At 31.1% G+C, this 24,613-nt stretch overlaps 3 protein-coding genes and 1 long non-coding RNA gene across 4 annotated transcripts; 3 read left to right on the forward strand and 1 right to left on the reverse strand.

Annotated features, from left to right (window-relative positions):
- Positions 1-3,019: 3,019 nt before the first annotated feature.
- On the forward strand, positions 3,020-5,744 carry LOC120092680 (Dynein light chain type 1 family protein). The gene is made up of 2 exons (XM_039050831.2): positions 3,020-3,688; positions 5,306-5,744. Exons 1-2 carry the CDS (start codon positions 3,458-3,460, stop codon positions 5,477-5,479), a joined length of 405 nt encoding a protein of 134 aa, XP_038906759.1. The 5' UTR covers positions 3,020-3,457; the 3' UTR covers positions 5,480-5,744.
- Positions 5,745-8,630: 2,886 nt separating this feature from the next.
- Positions 8,631-9,863, forward strand: LOC150031926 (uncharacterized). Its single transcript, XM_090308728.1, has 2 exons — positions 8,631-9,529; positions 9,622-9,863. The coding sequence occupies exons 1-2, from the start codon at positions 8,944-8,946 to the stop codon at positions 9,696-9,698; spliced, it is 663 nt and encodes a 220-aa protein (XP_090164854.1). The 5' UTR covers positions 8,631-8,943; the 3' UTR covers positions 9,699-9,863.
- Positions 9,864-15,714: 5,851 nt separating this feature from the next.
- Positions 15,715-17,174, reverse strand: LOC120092535 (uncharacterized). The gene is made up of 3 exons (XR_005486071.2): positions 16,847-17,174; positions 16,588-16,705; positions 15,715-15,955 (listed from the first exon to the last, which is right to left on the reverse strand). It is a non-coding gene; the product is annotated as an uncharacterized LOC120092535 (long non-coding RNA).
- Positions 17,175-21,588: 4,414 nt separating this feature from the next.
- On the forward strand, positions 21,589-23,846 carry MEE11 (RNI-like superfamily protein). Its single transcript, XM_039050535.2, has 2 exons — positions 21,589-22,302; positions 23,090-23,846. The coding sequence occupies exons 1-2, from the start codon at positions 21,850-21,852 to the stop codon at positions 23,678-23,680; spliced, it is 1,044 nt and encodes a 347-aa protein (XP_038906463.1). The 5' UTR covers positions 21,589-21,849; the 3' UTR covers positions 23,681-23,846.
- Positions 23,847-24,613: the final 767 nt, after the last annotated feature.

Raw genomic sequence — 24,613 nt, forward strand, 5'->3', positions numbered from 1 at the left:
TCCTGATTATTGAGATTAAAAAAATTATGATAGGTTTGGAATATTCCAAGTGTTTAATTTAAAAGTAAGTCATTTTGAAACAAATTAGAATATTTAATTTAAAATATATTTTCAATAATTTTTATAAAAAATATTTAAATAAAAACGAGAATTTTAAAAAACATTTTTTTTCTCTAAATCAGTCCAAATAGAGCGTAAGCATTTATACTAAAAATTGAATGTTAAACAACTCTATAGTCTAAGCACATATTATTTAATTTCGCACACTAATGTATATTCTCCCAACCTAAATAACTTTTAAGTTTAATAGTTCCGCACCTGAAATGCCCTAAAGTGAGTTTGTGAAATTCGATGGTCCCATACTATTTGCCGTAATTGTCGGTTGGTTGACCAAAAGGCTTGGAGCCATTGTCTCCACTTTGACCAACAGCCTCACTTTGCTTTGAATCCAAAACAACCAAGGAAAAAGAAAACAAAAAACACTTCTCTGAAAGTGAAAATGTACTACGAGGTAAATTAAACAGTAGAAATTCAATCATATCATATCTTATTTTCTTCTTAATCGCTTTAAATATATAAGTATTAATTTAATTTTCGTGTATTTCAATAATTAGAGTAGATTATTCTCCAAAGAGATCAATTCTATAAGATATTATTGTTTTGATCAAATTTAACTCATCGCATATATTTACGCAATTGAAAGGTTAAGATATCGAAATTATCATTAAGGGGATGTTTGGCACATCGACTTCATAAGTTTGCTTTAGATATCTAAACTTCACCAACTTTAACCGTATTCACGATTGAAATTTGTATATTTATCGAGTAACTTCATATTTCCCTCTTTCTCTCTCCCTCCCTACCTCCCTCTAATGTTTCCTAACTCCCAACTAAATAACTTTGAACTTTAAATACAGATTTTCTAACTCTACACGTATTAATTATAGACTTCAAAACTCAACTCAATACTCTAAACAATTCCAACATATTAAGATAGTTACAATTTTGTATAGAGATCGAGATGACGTCTTATTTAGTTTAACCAACTATTATGCCATCAAACCAATAAATCATCAAGCTATTGTTTAGAGGGTAAATGATTAATAAATCATGAAATGAATGTTAATAAGTCGTAGAACTCACAATGAGTTTAAGAACTCTTTGAACAAATGATACTTTGCTTTACCTAACTCCTCCCAAAAACAATCGATACATGTTTTTCAGTTTTGAGTCATATTTTTCTTATGATAATAGTTCATTAAATAAACGATTAGGATCATGTTTGGTACTTGGTAAGCCATCTAAATTATATTATATATTTTTTGGATTTAGAACTAATATGCAGCGAAAATTTTGAATCCAACATTTTTATGTTTTCAATTTCACTTGATTTTAAATTTGCGAATTTAAAATGAATCATATTAAGAATTACTAAAAAAAATATATATACCATTTCATATTACAAACTCAGTTATTCATTTTTTATAAACTAAAATATGTTTAATATGATATTAAAAAATAATGATTATACAAATTTTATAGCATAAACATATCCATAAATTATTTATTTAAAAAATATATTCATAAATTAATTAAAGATCAACTTAAAAATTTAGTACTTGAACTTCACGTTTTTTTTTCTATTTAGTTTCTACAATCTTAAAAGCATCTAATTATAACTTTATGAACTTCGTGTGTACAGTAAAATTTTAAATTCTTAATTTGTATTTAATAAACCTTTAAACTTTCAAGTTTATGGGTAATAGATCCCAAATGTTTATACAAAATGTTAATGTAATTAGATTTCAATTTTCCATTTAAAATTCTACCCCTAATAATCTAATTTATGTTATACTTTTTAATTGAAATTTCAATTAATGGGTTTTCTAACAAAATCAAAGACTGAAGTAGAGTAAGTTTCTTAAAAGCCAATCTTAAACTATGAAAAGATTAGAGTTAGTTTCAAATCTACACTTCAGAGAAAATTGAAGTTCACAAAATAGGTTAAAAAACATTTTTGTCTCTAAACTTTTATAAAAGTAATAATTTAGTCTATAAATTTTGAGTTGTAACGATTTAGTTCATATATTTTAAATTTTATAATAATTAAGTCATTTGACTAAGTATGTACTAATTTAGTCGATGTACTTTTAAATTTGTAACAATTTAGTCTCTAATATAAAAAAATTATCAGAATTAGATGTCAATTTTTTTTTTTTTTAAAAATTTTATGAAGTAAACTTTGTATTGTTTAAAAATATTAAGTCTCCAAATAATTTATCAGTTTATTTAGTGTAAGAAATCTCATTAAATCTTAACTAGGGATGAAATTGTTACAAAATTGTAAGTACATTGACTAAATTGTTACAAAATAAAGTTTAGAGACTAAATTATTATTTTTATGAAACTTCAAGGACTAAAAGTATTTTTTAATTTAAAAAATTTAAAAATCAATAAATAAATGAAAAAAGAAAAAAGTTGGGTTTGGGTCGGTATCTAATAGGGGTGTTCGTGGGTTGTGTTGAAGGACTTTTTAGACTCAACCTAATTGTTTGGGTTATAAATTTCTTCGATCCAAATAATTCTCATTAAAAATGAACCAAACTCAACCCAACCATGAAACGTTTGGGTTGGATTGGTTCGAGTTACTTGGATTATTTATTTAAATTTTGTTTTAAAAGTAAGTAAAATGTTAATGCGTAAAAAATTGATTTTTATTATTTTCATATATTAAATTAAGATTGACAACTCAATTTCAATTTTATAAAGTAATTTTTTTTTTTCTAAAATGTTAAAAAAACTATTTTTAGGAATTGTTGGAGAATAGATTATCTAAAAAAACTAATAAAAATAAATAAAATTAAAAATAAATATATGTATATCTAATTTTATGATAAATAAAAAAAAAATCACAATAAGTTCATCTTGGTTTAGATTTTTTTTTTTTTAAATAATCTATAAACCAACTTAATTTATAAAATTTTTATTTATTTAAATTCAATCGGAATAATTCAAACACAAAGTCGGGTGAGTGGTTTTATAGAACAGGCTAGTCCCTAGGTATCTAAGCACAAATTGGCAATCAAGAAGTGGGAATTTCATTGGATTTCGTCTTTGACCGATGCCGTGGTTCAAAGACAGAATCCCACAAACACCAACCGAATAAAATTCAAAATTTATCACTTTTGTCTCGCAATTCCAACCCTCCCCTGCTGTTGCCTTCCTCTCCTCGCGCCATTGTTTATCTTTTGCTTCCCCTTCCCCTTGTCTTCTTCTTTCTTTTGCCAGACATTTTGTCAAAATCTTTACGGGCATCGTGTTTTATTTCTTCCGATTCTGACCCTCTGAAGAAGAAGAAGTCAAGAAGCAGAAGAAGAAGAAGAAAAAGAAGGTGGGCTTGTTCTTCTGCAGATCTTTTCCCCCAATTTGATGAGATTCTAGTGTTGGTGGGTGGGTCATGGATGGAGCGGAAATGGAGCTTGAGCGACGGAGCAAGTTTCTGAGTGGACTTATTTTGAAGAAGAAAGCGGGGGAGCAGCAAGAGCAGCGCGATCGTCTCAATGTTCGCGTCAGAGCCTCCGATATGCCGTTTCCTCTGCAGAATCGCGCTTTTAGTTGTGCTCGTGAACTGCTTGATTCGATGCCTGGGAAACTCGATAGCAAACGTCTTGCTCTTGCACTTAAAAAGGTTAGAAGAAGAAAAAAACAAATCTAAACATGAACTAACTTTTTGGTTATGAAATACATTCTCGTGGTTGCGATTTTCTGTGAACCGCTGCTTCGTTACCCAGTTTTTGTTTTGGATTTTGAGTCAGTGAAAGTTTTTTGGTATGGTTATTGGCCTGCTTTGAATATTGTCTGGAATGTGTTTGATGAAATTCCTCTTTGGTTTGAACCGAATTTGTTTTTGGGAATTTAGGTAGAAAATTTATGGGTTGTGTATTTCGCTGCCCTTGTTTCTCTTTTGGGTCTTCACAACCTTCCATTTCTGAATCAAGAAAGTATTCTGCAGTTGAAGGGGTCTCTGAATTAACTAACTAGCTCTGTAATCTGTTCATGTTTTTTCTGATTTGAGCACTTCCAAACTTTAGGCTTTTCAGTTATAATCGTCGTTAGCAAATTAAATGTTCTTTATTGCTCTAGGGTCCTCCCTAGACTTGTACTTCGGTAGAGAGGGGATGCCATGGAAAAAGTTGTGGACATGGCAATTCCATTGGGAATTTGCTGCCCACCATTAATTCCATCATAGCCGATAGCCATCCACTACTGACACTTGCCAGTTGCCTTCTCATTTTTCTATGGTTCTCCAGAAAACTTGTCGGAAAAAGGAGATTGGAGTCATTGTCAAATTTATAGTTAAACACTAGATTTAGGAGGAGGCTACTTTATTCTTCTATTATTGAGCTGAATTTTCCACAGAATTTGCCAGTTTCTACTTCATATGTATTTATGTCTCTGTGCCATGTATTTTTATTTAGTCCTTCAAAGTATCAGCTTTTACCTATAATAGTGGTCCTCCTTTCTCTATCATCTCTTCCTAGCTAGGAAAGAAGAGCCATTCGAAAATCTGTTATAATTTTTTTTGGTATGAACCTCTTTTTTTCACTTGTAATGATAGGCAAAGATTATATTTGAAATCTTTTTTTTTGTGAAATATCCAAAGCTCTCACACCATTTTTATCGAAAACATACCAAATGAAAGCATAATCATTATAGTGGTTTGGCTAGAGCCTATATTCATGACAACAAAATAATTGCATATTCTTATGCTTGGGACAAAATCTACTCATTGTCGAAGTTGAGACCTTTTTTACTTGAGCTAAGCATTTTCCTCTAAATTAGAGCATATCTGAAAGATTCATTGTTGTCTTAAATAGAAAGTAACAAACCAACCTAGCATAGTACAAAAAAGAAACTCCATGAATAACTCCAAAAATCAAGTGGTTGCTCCTAGTATGATAGGAGCCAATACAAAGTCACAGTGTTGTAATATAAAAGTTAAAGTTCTTAAAAGATAAACCAAGTAATTTGAGCAACTTGGCTCTCCCATTCTTGAGATCATTCAAGACTAAACCAACTGAATCAATTTCTAACTTCTCCCCTCCTCACCCTTTTAATTTATAACCAAAATACCCTAACAACTACTTATCTAATTACTAATATGTAGCTAATATGTAGCTAATATACTCTTAATATCATTCCTATCATAGTATTGGCGGAGATGTGTATATGTAATCACTTGAGAATGTTCTCTAATCGAATGTAGTTAAGTTTGATGGTAATGAGTTTGTAATGGTTTTTTCAGGAATTTGATTCCTCCTATGGTCCGGCTTGGCATTGCATCGTGGGAACTAGCTTTGGGTCCTATGTAACACATTCTCTGGGTGGGTTCTTGTATTTTTCAATAGATAAAGTTTACATCCTTCTCTTCAAAACGGCAGTGGAGCCTCTATCTCGTGGAACATCGTTGAAAGATTGAGTACTATTCTAAACGAGGATCGAACAGCATCAGATTTAAGTCATGAGCAAGAACAAACCAGGTTCAGCCATACTATTCTTTTTGGTTGTATCATTGACTTACCTTGTTAAAGTGATGTGAGTTGTGTATTAATTTTACTGGTTGATTATGAAATTTTTGTTGTGTGCAGTCCAACAGCAAGGATTTGTTGTGATGTTATAAGATTTTCTATTCATGCTTTATTTTGGTTTTCGGGAGTAAATAAAAAGTTGAACCGTAATGTGTCGATTTTTGTTTTTTTTAGAATCAAACATCTGACTTATTGATAGTACAAATATTATGCTAGTTGAGTTATGCTCATTTTGATAAATTCTGAAGTAATCCATCAAAGAGTTTGACTAAAAATAAATAACTCAAAGAATTTACCTAGACTACTTTGAATCAAAGTCTAAGGGGATGTTTGAGAATGATTCCAAAATGGTTAAAATTACTTTTTTTTTTTTTTTTTTTTTTTTTTTTTTTTTTTAAAACACTCTGAAACTACTTTTAATCATGCAAAATCAATTTTAATAAGAGGAAAATTGATTTTAAAAGTGTATATTTAAAAATCACTCTTAAAACATGTATTAAGACTACGCTTGTCACCCAATCCACATCCACGTGTTGTGTAGCCATCAAAAAATTGAAAATATTACACTTTAGTCTTTAAAGTTTGGGTTTGGTTGAATTTTGCTTTACGAGTTTTCAAACTTGACATCTAAGAACCCGTTTGATAATGTTTCCGTTTCTTTTTTTTTTTTGTTTTGTGTTTTGTGTTTCTTGTTTCTTGTTTTCTCCTTTTTGGGAACAAGAAACTTTTTGAGAACAAAAATCAGGAATATGTTTGATCACTATTTCTTTTTCTTGAAAAAAAGAAACAAGAACAAAAACTTGTTTGATAACTATTTCTTGTTTTTCGTTTATCGTATTTTTTTTTCCATATTTTATAGTTTAAATACAATCTAATTATATAACATAAAAAAATATATAACATGCATTAAAATATAAAAAATAATTATCAAATATTTAAACCATCGAATACACATAGGTCCCGATGTAAAATTAATATTGACAATACAATTGTTTCTATCATTGATATGTTGCTAAAATTTGATTTACAATATTATTTCTCACCTAAGTCATTTATTTTAAATTTTAAATGATGTAGACTAAAATCTAACTCAATTATATTATTATGTAAATGTCGTGGTTGTAAAAATATTAAAATGAATCTAAATTAATATCTCAGTAAACAAAAATTATATTATTGTAAAATTATAATTGGTTTCGTATGTAAGAAAAATAAAAAATATATAAAAATGCATATTGCAAAATTTAAAATTTAAAATTCAAAAAATATTTATATATACATATTGAAAAGGAGAATTATTTTAAACAACAAAATTTTTACAAATAATAGCAAAATATCACAGTCTATCGACAATGAAATTTTGCTATATTTGTAAATATTTTGGTTCATTTTCCTATATTTGAAAACAACCCTATTGAAAATTTGCAATTTGAAAATCAAAATAATATATAAATCTAAATATTTGAAAATTCAAAATTCAAAATTCAAAATTGAATTTGTTATATTTGTAAATATTTTGGTTCATTTTCCTATATTTGAAAACAACCTTATTGAAAATTTGAAATTTGAAACTCAAAATAATATGTAAATCTAAATATTTGAAAATTCAAAATTAAACTTGTTATCTTTGTAAATATTTTGGTTCATTTTCCTATATCCGAAAACAATCTTATTAAAAAATCAAAATAATATATAAATCTAAATATTTGAAAATTGAAAATTGAAAATTAAATTTGTTAAATTTGTATATATTTTAGTACATTTTACTATATTTGTAAATAACCCTATTGAAAATTTGAAATTTAAAAATCTAAATAATGTATAAATCTAAATATTTGAAAATATCAAAATTCAAAATTAAATTAACATATAGATATAAAAAAATAATAAAGAAAATAATTATAAATATAAATAAAAGAAAGAAATAATTATAAAGGAATATAAAAAATATCGAGAAAAAGAAAATAAAAGAAAGAAATAAGAAAATAAATATAAATAAAAGAAATATAAAAAATATAGAGAAAAAGGAAACATGTCAATTTCTTAAATATTTTAGACCAATGTTTAGGATCGTTTCTTAAATTTTAAGAATAAGAAATATGGATGGCTATCAAACAGGTAAATTTCTTAAAAAATGAGAAATAAAAACAGAAAATGAGAGCATTATCAAACGGGTCCTAAGTATTTTAGTCTTAAGAAAACGGTTTATTGATCCCTATTTTAGTTTTTCGTAATTCAAAAGGCTTTCACACTACATATTATAGCTATGTTTGTACAAGAAGAGGCAAAAAGATTTAGTCTAAATATATTAATAATGTTACAACAATAAGTCATGAAGATAATTGGAAAATTGTACAAAATGACTCAAACCAAAGACTTTTCTATGATTGACCTCTTTTTAAATACTTATTTGTTATGGACCCTTTTGGCATATAAAATCCCACTTTTACCCTCAATATTAAATGTCCTCTTCATTTGTATTACTTATGTCTCTTTTACTTTCTCTTCCAACGACAACAAAATGAAAATTCAAAGTCATTTAAAACTAAAGATGCTTTAACATTTTGCTTACTTTATAAGCATGGTTAAAAATCGTATGAAAATGAGTGGTCATATTTAAAATAGAGTTGTATTGACAAAGATATGACAAAAAATAAATTATTGTTTTCGTAGAAAAAAGTGTGTGATCACTGACATTAGCATACACGATCACTTACATTATGCAAGCGATCTCTGACATCAGCGTACGCGATCGCTTACATCAACCTACATGATCTCTCAATTTTTGTTTTCCAATTTTGTTTGTCATATTTTTGTCGATACAACTCCGTTTTTGCTAAATGATCACTCGTTTTCATATGTTTTTTTCATGTTCTTTCGAACCATGCATGCAAACTGCATAAAAACTTAAAAAATCTTTGACTTTATTACTCCAAAAGTAAATTTTATCTAAGTTTGGATGTTATAGTATCATTTATATTCATTATTATTTAGTATTTTACTCAATTTACAAGTATAATCAGAAAGAACAGGAAAAAACATATGAAAACAAGTGGTTGTTTAGCTAAAACGGAGTTGTATCGACAAATATATAACAAAAACAAAATTATCGTGCATGCAGAAAAGGTGGGCGATCACTAATGTCATGGTTGGCGATCGCATACATCATGGTGCGCGATCACTGATTTCATGGTGGGCGATCGCTTACTTCATGGATCACGATCGCTTTGCAATTTTGTTTGTGTTATATCTTCGTCGATACAATTCCGCTTTAGCTAAATGATCAATTGTTTTCATATGTTTTTTCGTGTTCTTTTTTATTATGTTTGGAAATTGAGCAAAATGCTAAATAATAATGAATATAATGACGCTTTTAACATTTAAACTTAGAGATAAAATTTACTTTTGGAGTAATAAAGTCAAAGATTTTAAGTTTTCATTCACTTTACATACTCGGAGTGGGAGTGGGAGTGAGAGTGGTAATACTGCTACTAATACACCATTTGTCCCAGCCTCGGAGACCATGATTGATTGTGATCAAACTGAAAAGGTGGGTGAAGACTTTGTCTATGATACAATTGATCTTGATTTTGAAGGCGATGAGACTGCACATTTCGAACAGGGGTCAGAGATTGATATTTATTTGTTAGAAGTAAATGTTAAGAATGAAGGTGATTTTGACATACTTCAATGGTGGAAGAGGAACAGTCATCAGTTTGATGTTCTTAATCGCATGGCTAGAGATATTTTGACAATTCTAGTATCTATTGTAGCGTCTGAGTCGGCTTTTAGTACAGGAAGACGTGTTGTTGATTCATCAGGTTGTTCATTGGCTCCAAAAACAGTGGAGGCTCTCATTTGTACTCAAAATTGGCTAAATTCTGGTCCCATAGATCTTGAAGTTCAGCATGACATGGAAGAAGCTTCATTATTTGAAGAAGGTATTTATTCATCATTTGTATTTTGTAGTTGTAACTTATTAGATTAAAATCTTAATGAGGTTGTCTTTCTCTTCTTAATCTTAATTCTATAGGATTCAGAGCGGTTATGGACAATGAAAAAGACATTCAAGACCTTCCAGATTTTGCAAGGTTGTCCGTTAACGATTAAGCATTTATCATTTGATTTTATTGTAATTGAGTTGTATTTAACAATTGACTTTATGTTTTATTGTAATTGGGTTGTATTTGACAATTAACTTTATGTTTTATTGTAATTGGGTTGTATTTGACAATTGACTTTATGTTGTAATTTCTAGTTTGATTGTATTGTATGTGAGTGTGATTATGTGTCATGTGACATTTCTATTTGTGACGTACACTCTCGACTCTCATATTAGTTTTGTTTTCAATTATATATGTAATATGTATTAAAGGTTCTTTAAGCAATTAAGCGAAGCGAGCAGTAACACAATCCCAAACAATGTACATGTTAATCAAATCATATCAACAATATCTTATTTTTAATACCTCTAGGCTAGTTCTATTCCATAAGTATTAAAATAATAAAATGTGAAATAGTATCTTGAATTTTGACTCACAATCACAAATTAAAAGAGAAAACTAAACATGATTGATAAGGAAGTTAATAAATAGTTGGTTTTTTTAATTATTAAAAATTTCTATTTATAACAACTTCTACCTAATAGCCAAACAAATTTATAATGATTTATAATTTATAATTGCAATTTTTCTTAGAATTTTAATAAATAAATATAATTTCTTTTAAAGGAAGAAAAAAGGTAAAAACAAAAAACAAAAAAATAAAAAAACAAAAAAGCATACCTCTAACCCAACAAAACCAATCGACCGACCGGTCAGCTAGTCGTGTTTTCGTTCATTTGTCGGGCGGGACTGGTTTGGATATATTCCAAACCGATCCTGGTCAGTTCGGAGTCGGTCTGGTCGAAAAACCGACCCCGACCGGCCGATGATCACCCTTACTTTACATGCATGGTTGGAAAGAACACGAAAACATATGAAAACGAGTGGCCATTTAGCAAAAATAAAGTTGTATCAACGAAGATATGACCAATCAAAATTGCAAAACAAAAACTGAGCGATCACGTATACTGATGTAAGGAATCGCATACGTTGATGCCAGCTATCACTTATGCTGATGTAACTGATCGTATATGCTGATGTCAGCGATCACATATATTGATGTCAACGATCGTGTATGCTAATGTCAGCAATCACATATTTTTTCTGCGTAAACGATAATTTTGTTTTTGTCGATACAACTCCATTTTAATTAAATGACCACTCGTTTTCATATGATTTTTCATGTTTTTTCCAACCATACTTATAAAGTAAGAAAAATGTGAAAGCATCTTTAGTTTAAAGTGACTTTGAATTTTCATTTTATTGTCGTTGGAAGAGAAAGCAAAAGAGACGTAGATAACACAAGTGAAGAAGACATTTAATATTGAGGATAAAAGTGCTATTTCACATGCTAAAAGGGTCAATAACAAACAAGTTTTTAGAAATAGGTCAATCATAAAAAAGTTTTTGCTTTTTGGGTTATTTTGTTTAATTTTCCAAGATAATTGAGTAAATATGATATGAAAGAGGTCGAGTAGTTTGAAATATGGCACATAATTGTGATAGGTACTTTGTTCAAATTGCACCTCTTGGTAGTTTGTGATGTCAAAACTTGTCAAATGTGCTCATCAAGGGAATGTCTCTTACGGTAGATATTTTTGGAAATTTAAAATGTTGCCATTTTTTTTGTAGCGTTGTGCAGAAATTGGACAAAATTAGCGACCTGGACCGAACTGGCTGACTCAGTCCAGTTTTCTTAAAAATTCTATACCCACAGTTCAATAGTGAAGAGAACCGACTAGTCCAGTTCGGTCATTAGTTTACAAGTCTAAAAAACCCCTAAAACCGACCCGAACCGACCTTATATATATATATATATATATAGATACATACATACATATAACCTTTCTAATTTAATAAGCCTAGCGCACCCTTTAATTTTCTTTCAATTTAACAATAATAAAAAATTGTGGAATTCTAAATCTAAAGTTAAGTTAGGGTCTATTTGATAGGCAATCTGAAAACAAAAATTTGAAACAAGAGATTCAATGAAAACAAAGTTATATTTCATATTTTCAAATATGTGTTTGGTAGAGATTCAAAAATTAAATTCTAATTTAAATAATTTTTCAAAATGTGATTGAAAATATATTCAATAATTCATTAAATACTAGGTTGAATATAAACCATTACTAATTAATTTCTAAACTTGATTTATGTTAAAAATTTTGTATAATTATTATTTTGTAAAATCACATAATATATATAATATATTACATATTTTATATTTAACAAAACTAATTGAGTTTATAACATGAAATAGTATAATTGTCATTATTTATCATTTTTAATATAATTCTGCATTTTAAAATTTTGAATTCAAAATCTCGATACATTGAAAACATTAAAAAAATTGTTTTCGGAATTTGTACATTTGGATCACATAATCCAAAAAAAGTTTTCAGAAATGAAATCTAGACTGCCAACCAAACACGTATTTGAATCTGAGTTGCCTAATAGACGCATAGAGATCCAAACCCTTAGCCGCACGAATCATGCCTTCAACATTCATCTTCTTCACGAATAATGCATTGAACCTTAATCTTCTTCATGAATCACGGTTTCAACCCTCAGCACGCACGCCGTCTGTTGGCTTCACCTTCAACCCTCATTCGTGAAGATTACAGAGATTTCACCTCCTCTGACTCAACGAGTTTTACACGAGAGCATACCAGATCAACGACTGCCATTTCACACTTCACCTTCTCCGACTCCACTGCACCACACCAGACCAAATCGCCACCGGCCACCATACTTTGAGTTTTTCACCAACCATCCACCTCGTGAAGGTAGTTTGACTGTTTTATCATTTTTGAAAATCGACAAGTATTTTATTTTTTTTTTAAAAAAAAAAATTATCATAAAATTCGGTTTTAACCGAATCGAACCTACAAGAACCAAAATATACTGGTCTGATTTGAAAACCGAAACCGAGCGTAACCAGTTTTCAATTATTTATATTTCTTGTAAACTGACCCATTTGGTTCAATCCTTAATTTTATCCAAAATCAGACCGAATCGAACCTATAGATCATGCACACCCCTACTTTTTTGTTATCCATTTAGACTTTCTCAGTTGTTGTGGATAATGTAATTAAAGAGTTACCAACTTCTCTAAAGATTTTTGGCCCCTGATTCTTTGAACGTCCTTTTGGCCGATTTAAAGTAAGATTATAAAAACATGTGTTTCTTATAATGACGCATTTTAAACTTATGATATACAATAAAATATTTATTAATTTTCTACTTGCAACTTGTTTTAAGTTAGTAAATTCAAAATTTTAACTTATTGGTATCATGTATTTTAACTAGCCAAGTTAGATTCAATTGACTTCCTATTATCTATTTCTTTTCATTGAATTAATATTTGATAAGAATGTATGTCTTACTCAAACTTGGCACTTGAAAATTAAATTATAAATATTATATCACTTGAGTTTTTGGAAAAAGAATCACATTTCATGAATTAGAAATTAAAATGATCATTTTTGATAAAAGAGTAACCAAAGTAGAGACAATGGTAGGATTTAAATCAAAATTTTAAGTTCAAAATATTAAAAAGAAATATGTGCAACTTAAATTTAGGGAAAAATTTCACAAAATAATCCATATCTCAAAAACTTTTTTATGAATGACTTATTCCTAAAAATCTATCTATGACTGATCTTTTACTCATGTGAAAATGCCAAATGAGAAAGAAGGTAACATTTTCCCAAGATGATTTTAATTTGATAACCGAGTTGTGGCCGGCCAAGAGAATAGTAGAAAGAGAAACAAGCGGTGAAAGACTGCAACAACTCATTCTTGGACCGAAGAACCTAAATGATAAAGATAGTTCTTACAAAGATGTGGAGAATGCGCTCGAGAAGTTCACTTTTACAAATGATGAAGATGCTGTCAAGGTTGCATTGGCATTATTCATCGAAACGGTGATGATTGGAAAAGACAAGAAATCCCAATTTGATGTGAGAACATTTGGGATTGTCGATGTCCTTGAAGTCTTTAGACATTATGATTGGTCATCCGTCTTTTTCAAACGTACATCGAATAACATAAATGAAGAAACTCGTTTTACAAAAATCCTTGAGCGGAAGTAGATCGTCCAAATTTTATTTTAATTGAAAAATTAAAGTTACAGTAGACATACAAGATATGCATTAACAATAAATTATAGCATGCTTTTTATAAAGAAAAAAAGGGTTCAAGAGATACTACCTTTGAAGAACTTTTCTTCTTGTATATCCCTCGAATAGTCATGAACCTCGAACTCAGTAAAAACTTGAAGACCTTCTTCAAGAACTTCTCGAACCAAAAAGGAGACATTACCATAGGGAGCCTTTGGTATTCTCAGGGTGATAACCTAGGAGTTGTGAGCTCTGACTACTTTAGTTAGGAGGGTTTGTTTGAGTTTGGAGGAGGAAGAAGATTGAAGCACACACAGAACACTTTTGCAAAATCTCAATCTTACAACCAATGCCTTCAATAGTTCAAGTGGTTGTGAAGAAAAAAAAAACTAATTTTCTTTTATTCAACTTGCCACAAAATCAATAACCACCCATTATGGTAGTTAGAGAGAAAATAGGAATTTATTATTCAGAATAATAAATCAAATAAATAAATATGATTACTAACTTATCATACCATATTTATATTAAACTATATGTTATATCAAATATAACACATAACCTATAGTTAATATTGTATCATATACAATATAAACTATAGTTTTTTTTCTCTATTTTATGACATTTAATATAAATCATATTTATATTAAATTTAATAACCATGAATCACATTCAAAGAAAATATATTTGAATCTCAGTTAAATATTTATTTTCTCCAATTAAACTATAACGTATCAAATACATTATAACAATTATATCATATATAGTTGAATTAATTTAATTATATCATATATAGTTGAATGAATTTAATTATATCCCTCTTATTAATTTGAACAATTAAATATACCCAAAAACTTATTCTCGACTAAATCCTTTTGAGCTACCAAAGAGACCTTATGGACTTGTAGCTTGAAGCTCCAACGGTACATGAATAATTAATTAAACTCTTTAATTACATTATCCACCATCCGTTAACTGTCAGACACTTCACTAAAGACCGACAACGGCACTCTTCGCACTACAGATATATTTCTGTGTCCATTGGATATAATCAATCAATAGCACAATGACCCTGCAAAAATTGCTCGTAAGTACAACTAGGCCAAATTACCGTTTTGCCTCTGTAGTTACATCTAAGTCCTTAAGTACCATTGATCCCTCTAATGAACAATGGATCATAATCCTATTATGACTAAACCCCTATCGGGCCAAGAGAGGGTGTGGTGCCACATTGTTCAAGACCCGGAATCAGCTCTTAAGGGAGCAATTCATCTACTTATCCCTGCATCGGGGAAGGAGTGAATTCCATTTGTGTAGCTAAGTTCTCAATTCCCCAATTAGACGAATCTCCAAAATGGTAGGCTTGTTAAGTCAGCAATCTGGCCACTCTCATTCATACAAATTAAAGGACCACTCTTATCGATAGGAGTTTATAACTCATTCAGGATTAAGATCATGTTACCTATGGTCATTCTAGTGAAATGAAAGTCTCTACTATGAATGGTGTTATATAATGAGACTAAACATTTCGTAGTCCGGTCTTATACAAACTCCTTTGTATAGAATATCCGCGCTCGCATGTCTAATACATGAATGATTAGGATCAGATCATTTGTAGCACTTTACAACAATTCTAATACCTACAAAGCGGGCCATACTCGTAGTGTCACAAGGATAAGGTACCCAACCTTATCTATAAACTACAAACCATTTAGGTTATCATTTAAATATGATACACATGTATGTCTCCACTACATGTTTAAGTTACAGCGATAACCTTGGATGTTAGTTTATTGGTGTAACATCCCGACCCCCTAGGACTCAAGCTAGGCCGTTACATATGCATATATGAAACTTAAAAAAAAATCTTTTTATGGTAAAATAAATGCTAAATAAATAAGTTGAACTCAAAAGACCTTCATTAAATTCAGATATTAAAAACAGACGATAAGGTACCCAAAATCATAAATGATAATAAATAGGTCTAAAAACATATCTTAATAGTAAGTTTTAAACATCAAATTGAAAGTTGAAAAGCATGGAAAGAAATCTAAATATCATGTGCAAAAGCATAAAACTGGTCCTGAGTGGCTCGTTTAAGGATTTCTCTTGTCATTCGCCAGTGCGTCCTTGCCTTTACCTGAAACATAAACATGAGAAATGGTGAGTATAAAATACTCAGTAAGTAACCCCACTTCTGGAGTCCAGCTAGACATCTATGTCCTCTAGATTCCTATCTCTGGTAGAACATAAAAATTGATCTAGTCCTCATGGGACACATACATACATGCAAAACTGGTTTCTTTCCTACTGTAGTTAAGTATGCCCACTACCTCTGGTGAATCCCGAAGAAAATACAATATCTGGTGAATCCCGAAGGAAACACAATATCTGGTGAATCCCGAAGGAAACACAATGCCTAGTGGGCATCTAACTAATCAATAAAAACACTATCACAGTCTCAATATCACAATTATTATAATATGGTTTTATAACATACATATACACCTCAATATCATGGCTATACAACATGCATATATTCCTCTATATCCTCATATCAAATACACCCTCAGTGAATCAAGTACCACCTCTTACTAGCATGCAAGTCTCTACGTGCACAAATAAATCTTTCAAATTCTCATACAAGAACATATATCGATCATACTATACTATCTATCTATCATATTATCGTTCTGTCATAATATTCATCTATCATGCTGGCATATATCTAGTGTCTGGCCTGTGGGCAGTTTCAGTAGTAAGATTACTTACTTTGATATTATGTTGAACAAAAAAGCAATTGAATCTTTGTGAAATTCTTGAATCCTTAATCGAGCCAAATATTTGAGCAACTAACCCCTTCTAATCTCCACAATCTTTGAATTAAATCCTAGTACATAAACCAAAATAAAATTTAACCTTTAAGTTCACACCTAAATGTTTAACCACGCCAAAATCAGCAACAAAACTTATAACTTAATTCATATAAATTACATTCGAACTGAACAAGTCACAAAGCTTTAAATCTTACCAAAATTCTTGCCGAAATCACCTTAACTCTGCTTGACAACACGCTAACGACCTTTTAAACTCCTTCAAACTTTCAAATTCAACCTCCAAAATCACGATTGAAATGATAATTAAACACGTTATTTATTGGGTATTTAAGATCCTCAACAAAACCATGAAAATCATTTAGATCTTATCCCAAAACTACGTATCTCACGATGACGTTCGACAGAGGACAACGACTGGAACAGAGGAGGACCAACGACGAGCAGATCCGATGACGTGAAGGCTGGAGCGGCGCGGTTGCAACTTGACGGAGCAAGGATGTGGACATCGGCGATGCAGCAACCGAAGTTCGTCTAAACTAGAGAGAAAGTGAGAAAGTGGGGGTTTGAAAATTCCATATTTCTTTTCTTTTTAATTCTCCACCACACAAAATAATATATATATATTATTTCCTTTCCTTTTCTTAAATTTCAAAACCCATATATATTCTTTCCTTTTCTTTTCTTGAATTTCAAAAATCTTATTTATATATATATATATATATACTTTCCTTTTCTTAATAAATATATCATATCAAACTCAAATCTTTCCCCCCTTCTCCAATTAATTAAATAAACCTAAAAATAAATTCATCAACTTTAAATCACTTCTTTCCAAAAATTCTAAATCCCAAAATTAAATCACTTCTTTTCAAAAATTCTAAATTCCAAAATTAAATTCTAGCTTTCCAAATTAACTTAAATCCAAATTTACAAATCTTTTTAAGTACTTGATTTAATTACTTCCAAATAAACCAATTATTTTTTCCTAATTCTTTATTTAAATTTTGGATCCAAGTTCCAAAATTAAAGAGGGTAAAATCTTAAAACCACAATTTTCTCCTTTCCCTATCAAATTTCACAAAAACTCAAAATTTCTTATACAAATAATTCAATTATCCCTTCCAATTAATTTAAAACTCATACTCAAAGAATCCACATTAACCAATAAAACTTCTTCAACTATAACAATTTGTTTCCAAATTCTAAAGATTAGGAAACTAAAACTCAACAATTTGAGATAATTAACTTAAATTTTCCTTAAAAAATCGGGATGTTACAATTGGTTTGTGGTTAATGCAACTAAAATATCACATATTTTATAGACAAAGTGAATAAAAATATCATATATTATTAATCACATAAAAGTTTGTTCATACAATGTTTATAAACTATAGAACCCTATGAGATTTAGAGCATCAACCCCAACAATAAAGATTATCATGCGTGGGAAGAAAGAGGCACATGGGACAAAGAAAGTAGAAAATGCTTATCATGCCTCATATTACTATATAAAGAGATTTGCACTTGCATTCTAGGTATGTACTTCCATTTCCATTTCACTTTAATCTGTGTGCTATGTATGTGTAACAAAGCTCCCATATTATAGGTTCGAGCTTACGAAATTTTATCCATGTTAAGTAAGTTCATAGCCATCAAAGTCAGTAAGGCTGCAATTCCTAGAATTCTTAGATGGACTTGTTCTCGTGCTCCATCTTAGAGAAATTTCTCTAAGAATTCAGGAATTTTTAGAGAAATTTCGTCCTAGAAATTTGCCTTAAACTTGATCATGCGAGCATGTGTGAATATTTATTTTCATTTGCTCCTCAGCTTCTTATGTGGCTTCCTTTATTTCATGGTATTCCGTGCTATACTTGATGGTTATCTTCAACTGGTGGCCAGATCAATACCTTTGATGTTGATTTTCATCGGATATGAAAAATGACATAGAAAATTCAAGAACGTGCCATGGAAAGTGAAGAGATCGAAGATAACTCTCCAACAGGGCAAGTCTCTTAACTGTGACATTTGTTTGTGTTAAGTTTGTAGAATACATTGTAATGGGTACAGATAGGGGTAGCTTAGATCAGAACAATATAGAATTGTTTAGGAAACAATACGTTGCCCAGTTGTGGGCTAATCAACATATATGGTATCTATACTTGGATTTCTTGTATTGAATTTGCACTACATATATATGTTTAACTGAATAATATTAAAAAAATACAATGAAGAAAAAAAAATACACGATTGCATAGAAATAACTAAACGATTGTTCATATAATACTAAAAGATTGGTTATAAATAACTAAATGATCACATATATATAATTAAATGATTGTCGACATGTAACTAAATGATTGTTCATAAAAGAGTATATGATCGCACAGAAATAAGTACGCCATCGCATACGATCGCCCATAAATTACATATCATTGAGCCTAGATGGGTCAGTGCCAGACAACTTTTTCACTATTTTCTGTTGAGGGAGGTAACATATGGGAACCCAGATGTTATATCATTCAACATACTGGAAAATAAGGTAACATTCTCCCAAGACGATTTTAATTTGATAATTGAGTTGTGGCCAACCAAGAAAATAGTAGAAAGAGAAACAAGCACTGAGAGACTGTGACAACTCATTCTTAGACCGAAGAACCCAAATGATAAGGAGTAATTCTTGCAAGGGCGTGGAGAATGTGTTCGAGAAGTTCACTTTTACAAAAGGTGAAGATGTCATCAAGGTTGCATTGACATTATTTATCGAAACGGTGATGATTGGAAAAGACAAGAAAACCTAGTTTGATGTGAGGACATTTGGGATTGTTGATGACCCTGAAGTCTTTAGACATTATGACTGGTCATCCGCCTTTTTCAAACGTACATTGAATAGAAAAAAATACTATTAGCGTGGGAAGAAGGAGGCACATGAGACAAAGAAAGCAAAAAATGTGCACCATGCTTCACATTACTGTATAAAGGGATTTGCACTTGCATTTCAGGTATGTACTTTCGTTTCTATTTCACTTTAATCTGTGTGTTATGTATGTGTAACAAAGCTCCTATATTATAGGTTTGGGCTTACGAAAATTTATCCACGTCAAGTAAGTTCATAGCCACCAAAGTCAGCAAGGCTGTACTTCCTAGAATTCTTAGATGGACTTGTTCTCGTGTTCCATCTTAGAGAAATTTGCCTTAAGCTTGATCATGCGAGCATGTGTGAATATTTGTTTTTCATCTGCTCCTTAGCTTTCCATGTGGCTTCCTTTATTCCATGATATACTTGATGGTTATCTCCAGTTGGTGGCCAGATTAATACCTTCGATGTTGATTTCCGTCAGATGTGACAAGTGACATAGAAAATTCAAGTACGGGCCATGGGAAGTAAAGAGATCGAAGACAACTCTCTCCAACAGGGAAAGTCTCTTGACTGTGGCATTTTTTGTGCTAAGTTTGTAGAATACATTATAATGTGTTCGGATAGGGGTAGCTTGGATCAGAACAATATGGAATTGTTTAAGAAAAAATACTTTGCCCTATGGGCTAATCAGTATCTGGTAATCTATACTTAAATTTCTTGAATTAAATTTGGATTGTATATATATGTTGAACTGAATAATATTAAAAAAGTACAATGAAGAAAAAAAAATAAATGATCGCACAAAAATAACTAAACAATCGTTCAGATAATACTAAACGATCAGTTATAAATAACTAAATGATTGCTTATATATAAATAAACGATCATCAACATGTAACTAAACGATCATTCATAGAAAAGTAAACGATCACACAGAAATAAGAACACAATCACATATACACAAGTAAACGATCGCCTATAAATTACATATCATCGAGCCTAGATGGGCCAGTGTTAGATGTTATTAATGTTTGTCTGCATGTTTTCTTGTGATGCCCTCTCTGACCATATCGTATACTCCTATGGATTTGTCGTGGTTCCTCTCCAATAGAAGGTATCCTAATGGTTTGACGTCGACTCACACTTGGTACCTTTTGTGATGGTATAAGTTCGAAGTCTTTAAAATCGGATCTTCGACTCCATTCTTGTTTATGTCCAACAGGGAAGATCGGTTCTGCAATCAGATTAGCAAATTTTAAGCAATACCCCATTAAATTTTAAGAAATCACCTAGTAATTGATAAGTGATCATCTAACTATTTATAAGTTTTCGATTAGAATTGTATACGTGATCGCGTATATACTACTAAACGATTGTTCAATATTATATACACAATCGTATATACTACTACACGATGTTCAATATTATATACACAATCGTATATACTACTACACGATCGTGAAGTAGTATATAAAAGGTCGTTTATATAATACTAAACAATCATTTAAATATTATATAAACAATCGTTCATATAATACTAAACGATCGTTTATATAATACTAAAAGAGCGTTTATATTGTAATGAACAATCGCCTATATATTGTTATTCGACTGTTCATTCAATACTAAATGATCTAGGGGACAAGAAATACTGTAGAATATCACTTACGTTCTTTCCATTTTTGGATCTGACGAACGAATCTTGCTCTATACCCAAAGACACAATGAAATGAACAAAGATGAAAGCGATTGACAATGAGGATGTTGCACTGAAACTCTAAGTGAACAATGAGAGAACTTCGTGGTGAGTTCCACTGAAAATGAATAATTGAGAGTGACATTCCATTCTTGATATCAATGTTATTGGTAGAATATTAGTTGGAAATAAATGCATTGATAGAATGTTAGTGTTGCATCGAATACATATTGAATGAAAAGCTGAGCTGAAGAAATCGTTAAAGGAAGAAGAAATGTGGTGTGATTTGAAGAGTTTTTTAAATTGGGATAAAATTGGTATTTCACATGGACAAAAGGACAATCACAGATAAGTTTTTAAGTTGTCATTCATAGAAAAGTACAATCACACATAAGTTTTTAAGATGTGTTCATAGAAAAGTTTTTGAGATTTGAGTTATTTTGTAAAATTTTTCTAAAAGCCCATAAGTTTTTAGGTAGAGGTTATTCATACAAAAGTTTTTGAGATTTCGGTTATTTTGTGAAATTTTCCATAATTCAAACAAAAATCCACAGTTGATAATACTCTTAGAAAGAAATCCACCGTTGATAATTGATTCTCTCTCAACTCTCATTTTCATTACCGCAACTCATCGACGTTCTCAGATGACCGGACCAGAATCATCCGAAGCTAAGGAATTGGGTATTTCCCTCACATCGGCGGCAGAGAAGGAAGACGAAGACATTACTGCCATGTCTGAGAATCAGGAACCACAAAATCCGGCGGCTGCGGCCGGCAGTTCGTTTCCCGGCGTGCGAATCGAAGCAGGGCCACCGCACGAGGCGTTATTTCTTGTACTGAGTTATCTTCCTCTATTTGAGCTTCTTTCCATGAGCTCAGTCTGTGTATCGCTGAGAGACGCAGTGGAACATGATGTGTTGCCGTGGCTTCACATCGTCGTTGATCGGCGCTTGAGCTCCCGGCTATCCGATTACCGTCTGGGGAGAATCGCCCGGAAGGCCGGTGGTCGCCTTAGAACTTTGGCTTTGATCAATTGTTTTAAGATTTCAGATTCTGGATTTCACGAAGTTGTTGAGAAGAATCCTCTTCTCACCAAGGTATTCACATCTTCGTATAAATGCTTGTGTTGGTGATTGGTTTAATCTTATCAACAATTTCTTCATTTTTAGTCATAATATTCATTTGAACTGTCTAAATTATCTGTTGAGAATGTCGTCATCTTGGCTTGTTTTTTATTTTTTGAAATGTATACTTCATTTTAGAAAAACGATCGGTAATGGTTGGAATTTAATAAAGGACTTTGAGCAAATGAGTTGGATCATGTTGGTCTAGTAGTGGATAGGAGTCATGGGTTGTAGGGTAAGTTGAGATGTCTCAGTAGCCAAACACACAAAAATTGAAAATTATAGATAAATAGAAAATCAGTTATCCAACCATCTTAGTTTTAAAATTATCCCATCAAATGTGTTAAGAAATCGAAAATCATAGATAAATAGAGAAAACGTAAACAAGAGAGAATCAACATAGAATTTACGTAGTTCACTAACAATATCTTATTATGTCCACGAACAGAGGAATAAAACAGTTTATTATTAAAAAGTAAATATCAGATTATAGGATTTTATCTAAATTCTAAGGTCGAAAATCGTAAATAACCTAAATATGAATATAACTTAGATGGAGTGTTGCCCTCGAACCCTGCCAATTAGGATGCATTGTCCCTGAATTTTAACTTGCTGACTGGTAAACGAGACCCTTGTATTTAGTCGTTTAGAGTATCATATAACAGTTTCAAGTCATTCTAACTAGATGATTGTCTGCTTTAAAAAAAACAATCCTTTTACTTTCAAAACCGAACATGTCAGTTTTTCCTTCTTGATTCAGCTTTATGTACCTGGATGCACGAGTTTGACTCCAGGGGGAGTGGTTAGAGCAGTGAAGACTCTATCTCAACATTCCCACAATTTGAAGAGCCTAATGATTGGTGGCATTTACAACATAGAGAATGAACACCTTGAAGTCCTCAAATGCCATCTTCTTGAAAATCGATCGCTGCAGCAGCAGGAGGAGCGACAACAACATCACCTGTATCGTGAGCACATTGACAGGTCGAAGTTATTGAGCAACGAATTCCAGCCAGTGATTGATGTACAAATCTGCCCAAAATGCTCTGAGATAAGGAGTGTTTACGATTGCTCGAGGGAGAGATGCAAGATAAAGCAAGAGAAGCAATTGCTGGCAGATTGCCGGGGTTGCATTTCTTGCATTCCAAGGTGTGAAGAATGCGGTGGATGCGTCGATGATGATGAAATAGAAGAGGCTGTATGTGCAGGTATCTTGTGTTCAAGTTGCTGGCTTCAACTTCCCAAATGCAACCATTGTAATAGGCCATATTGCACACGACACTGTCAAAATGTAAGTAGCTCTACTACTGGATTTGTTTGTGAAATTTGTCTTGAAACTCAATATGGTTGAGTTGACATCTGAACTTGGATTGAAACTAGAAGCCCTTGTTTGCACTTTTGTATCTTGCAAACCAACGTTGCAAGGCAGGGATGCAACAAGATATGCTTTGTTTGAATAGAGAAAATGTACATCTTGCTGAATGAAAGGAAAATTGTTAACATATCAAAGTTTTTAAGTTTTGCCTCTTACATTATTTTGCAACAACAGTCTGATGGTGAATGAATTGATTGTTTCAAGCTGTGTACAAACTTCTTCATAAACTTGACCAAGATGCTCAGATCATCTGCAGAATCATTATCTCAGATTAACCATGACTATGATATGATAGATTCAATTCTGGAACTTGGGCTACTACATGGACTTTTTTTCTATATATGCAAAAGATGGTGTAAAAATGGCATTATGGCATGCCCTGTGTTTGGTTTTGTTTGAGAGTTGAGTTTAGGAAGTTTGTATTAAACTAACCTAAGTTTATGCAATGTGTAGTAGTTTAATCTTTACTATTTAGAGTAAATGTTAAAAACCACTCTTGAATCATAGTCGTTGTTTGTAATTATAATCTCAGACTTTTAGTTGTAAATATTGAACTCTCAAATTTTTAACAAATCAGTAAACTTTTAAAGGTAAAAATTTAAATCCTTAACTTGCGTATAATCATGAAAAGTGGTCCTCAAGCTTTTAATTTGAAAAACCAAGTCCTTAGCTTACATAATTTTAAAAATCTAACCTCCTTTCTGGATAAAAGTTGAAGGGAGAAGAAAGGAAAGTGGAAGTCAGTGTGAAGCTTAAAACAAAGAAGAAATGAGTGAATAATTCATTACTAAACTAAACTACAAAGAAGAAAAAAGAGTTAACTTAGTTTTAAAGGAAGAAGATGATAATGGAGAAGATTTCATACTAACTACCATAGAAAACGAAATCGAGTATTAGAGTTTCCAATAA

This window comes from Benincasa hispida, chromosome 12 (assembly GCF_027475165.1).
Source record: "Benincasa hispida cultivar pf3 chromosome 12, pf3_genome.v1.1, whole genome shotgun sequence".
NCBI classification, from domain to species: Eukaryota; Viridiplantae; Streptophyta; class Magnoliopsida; order Cucurbitales; family Cucurbitaceae; genus Benincasa; species Benincasa hispida.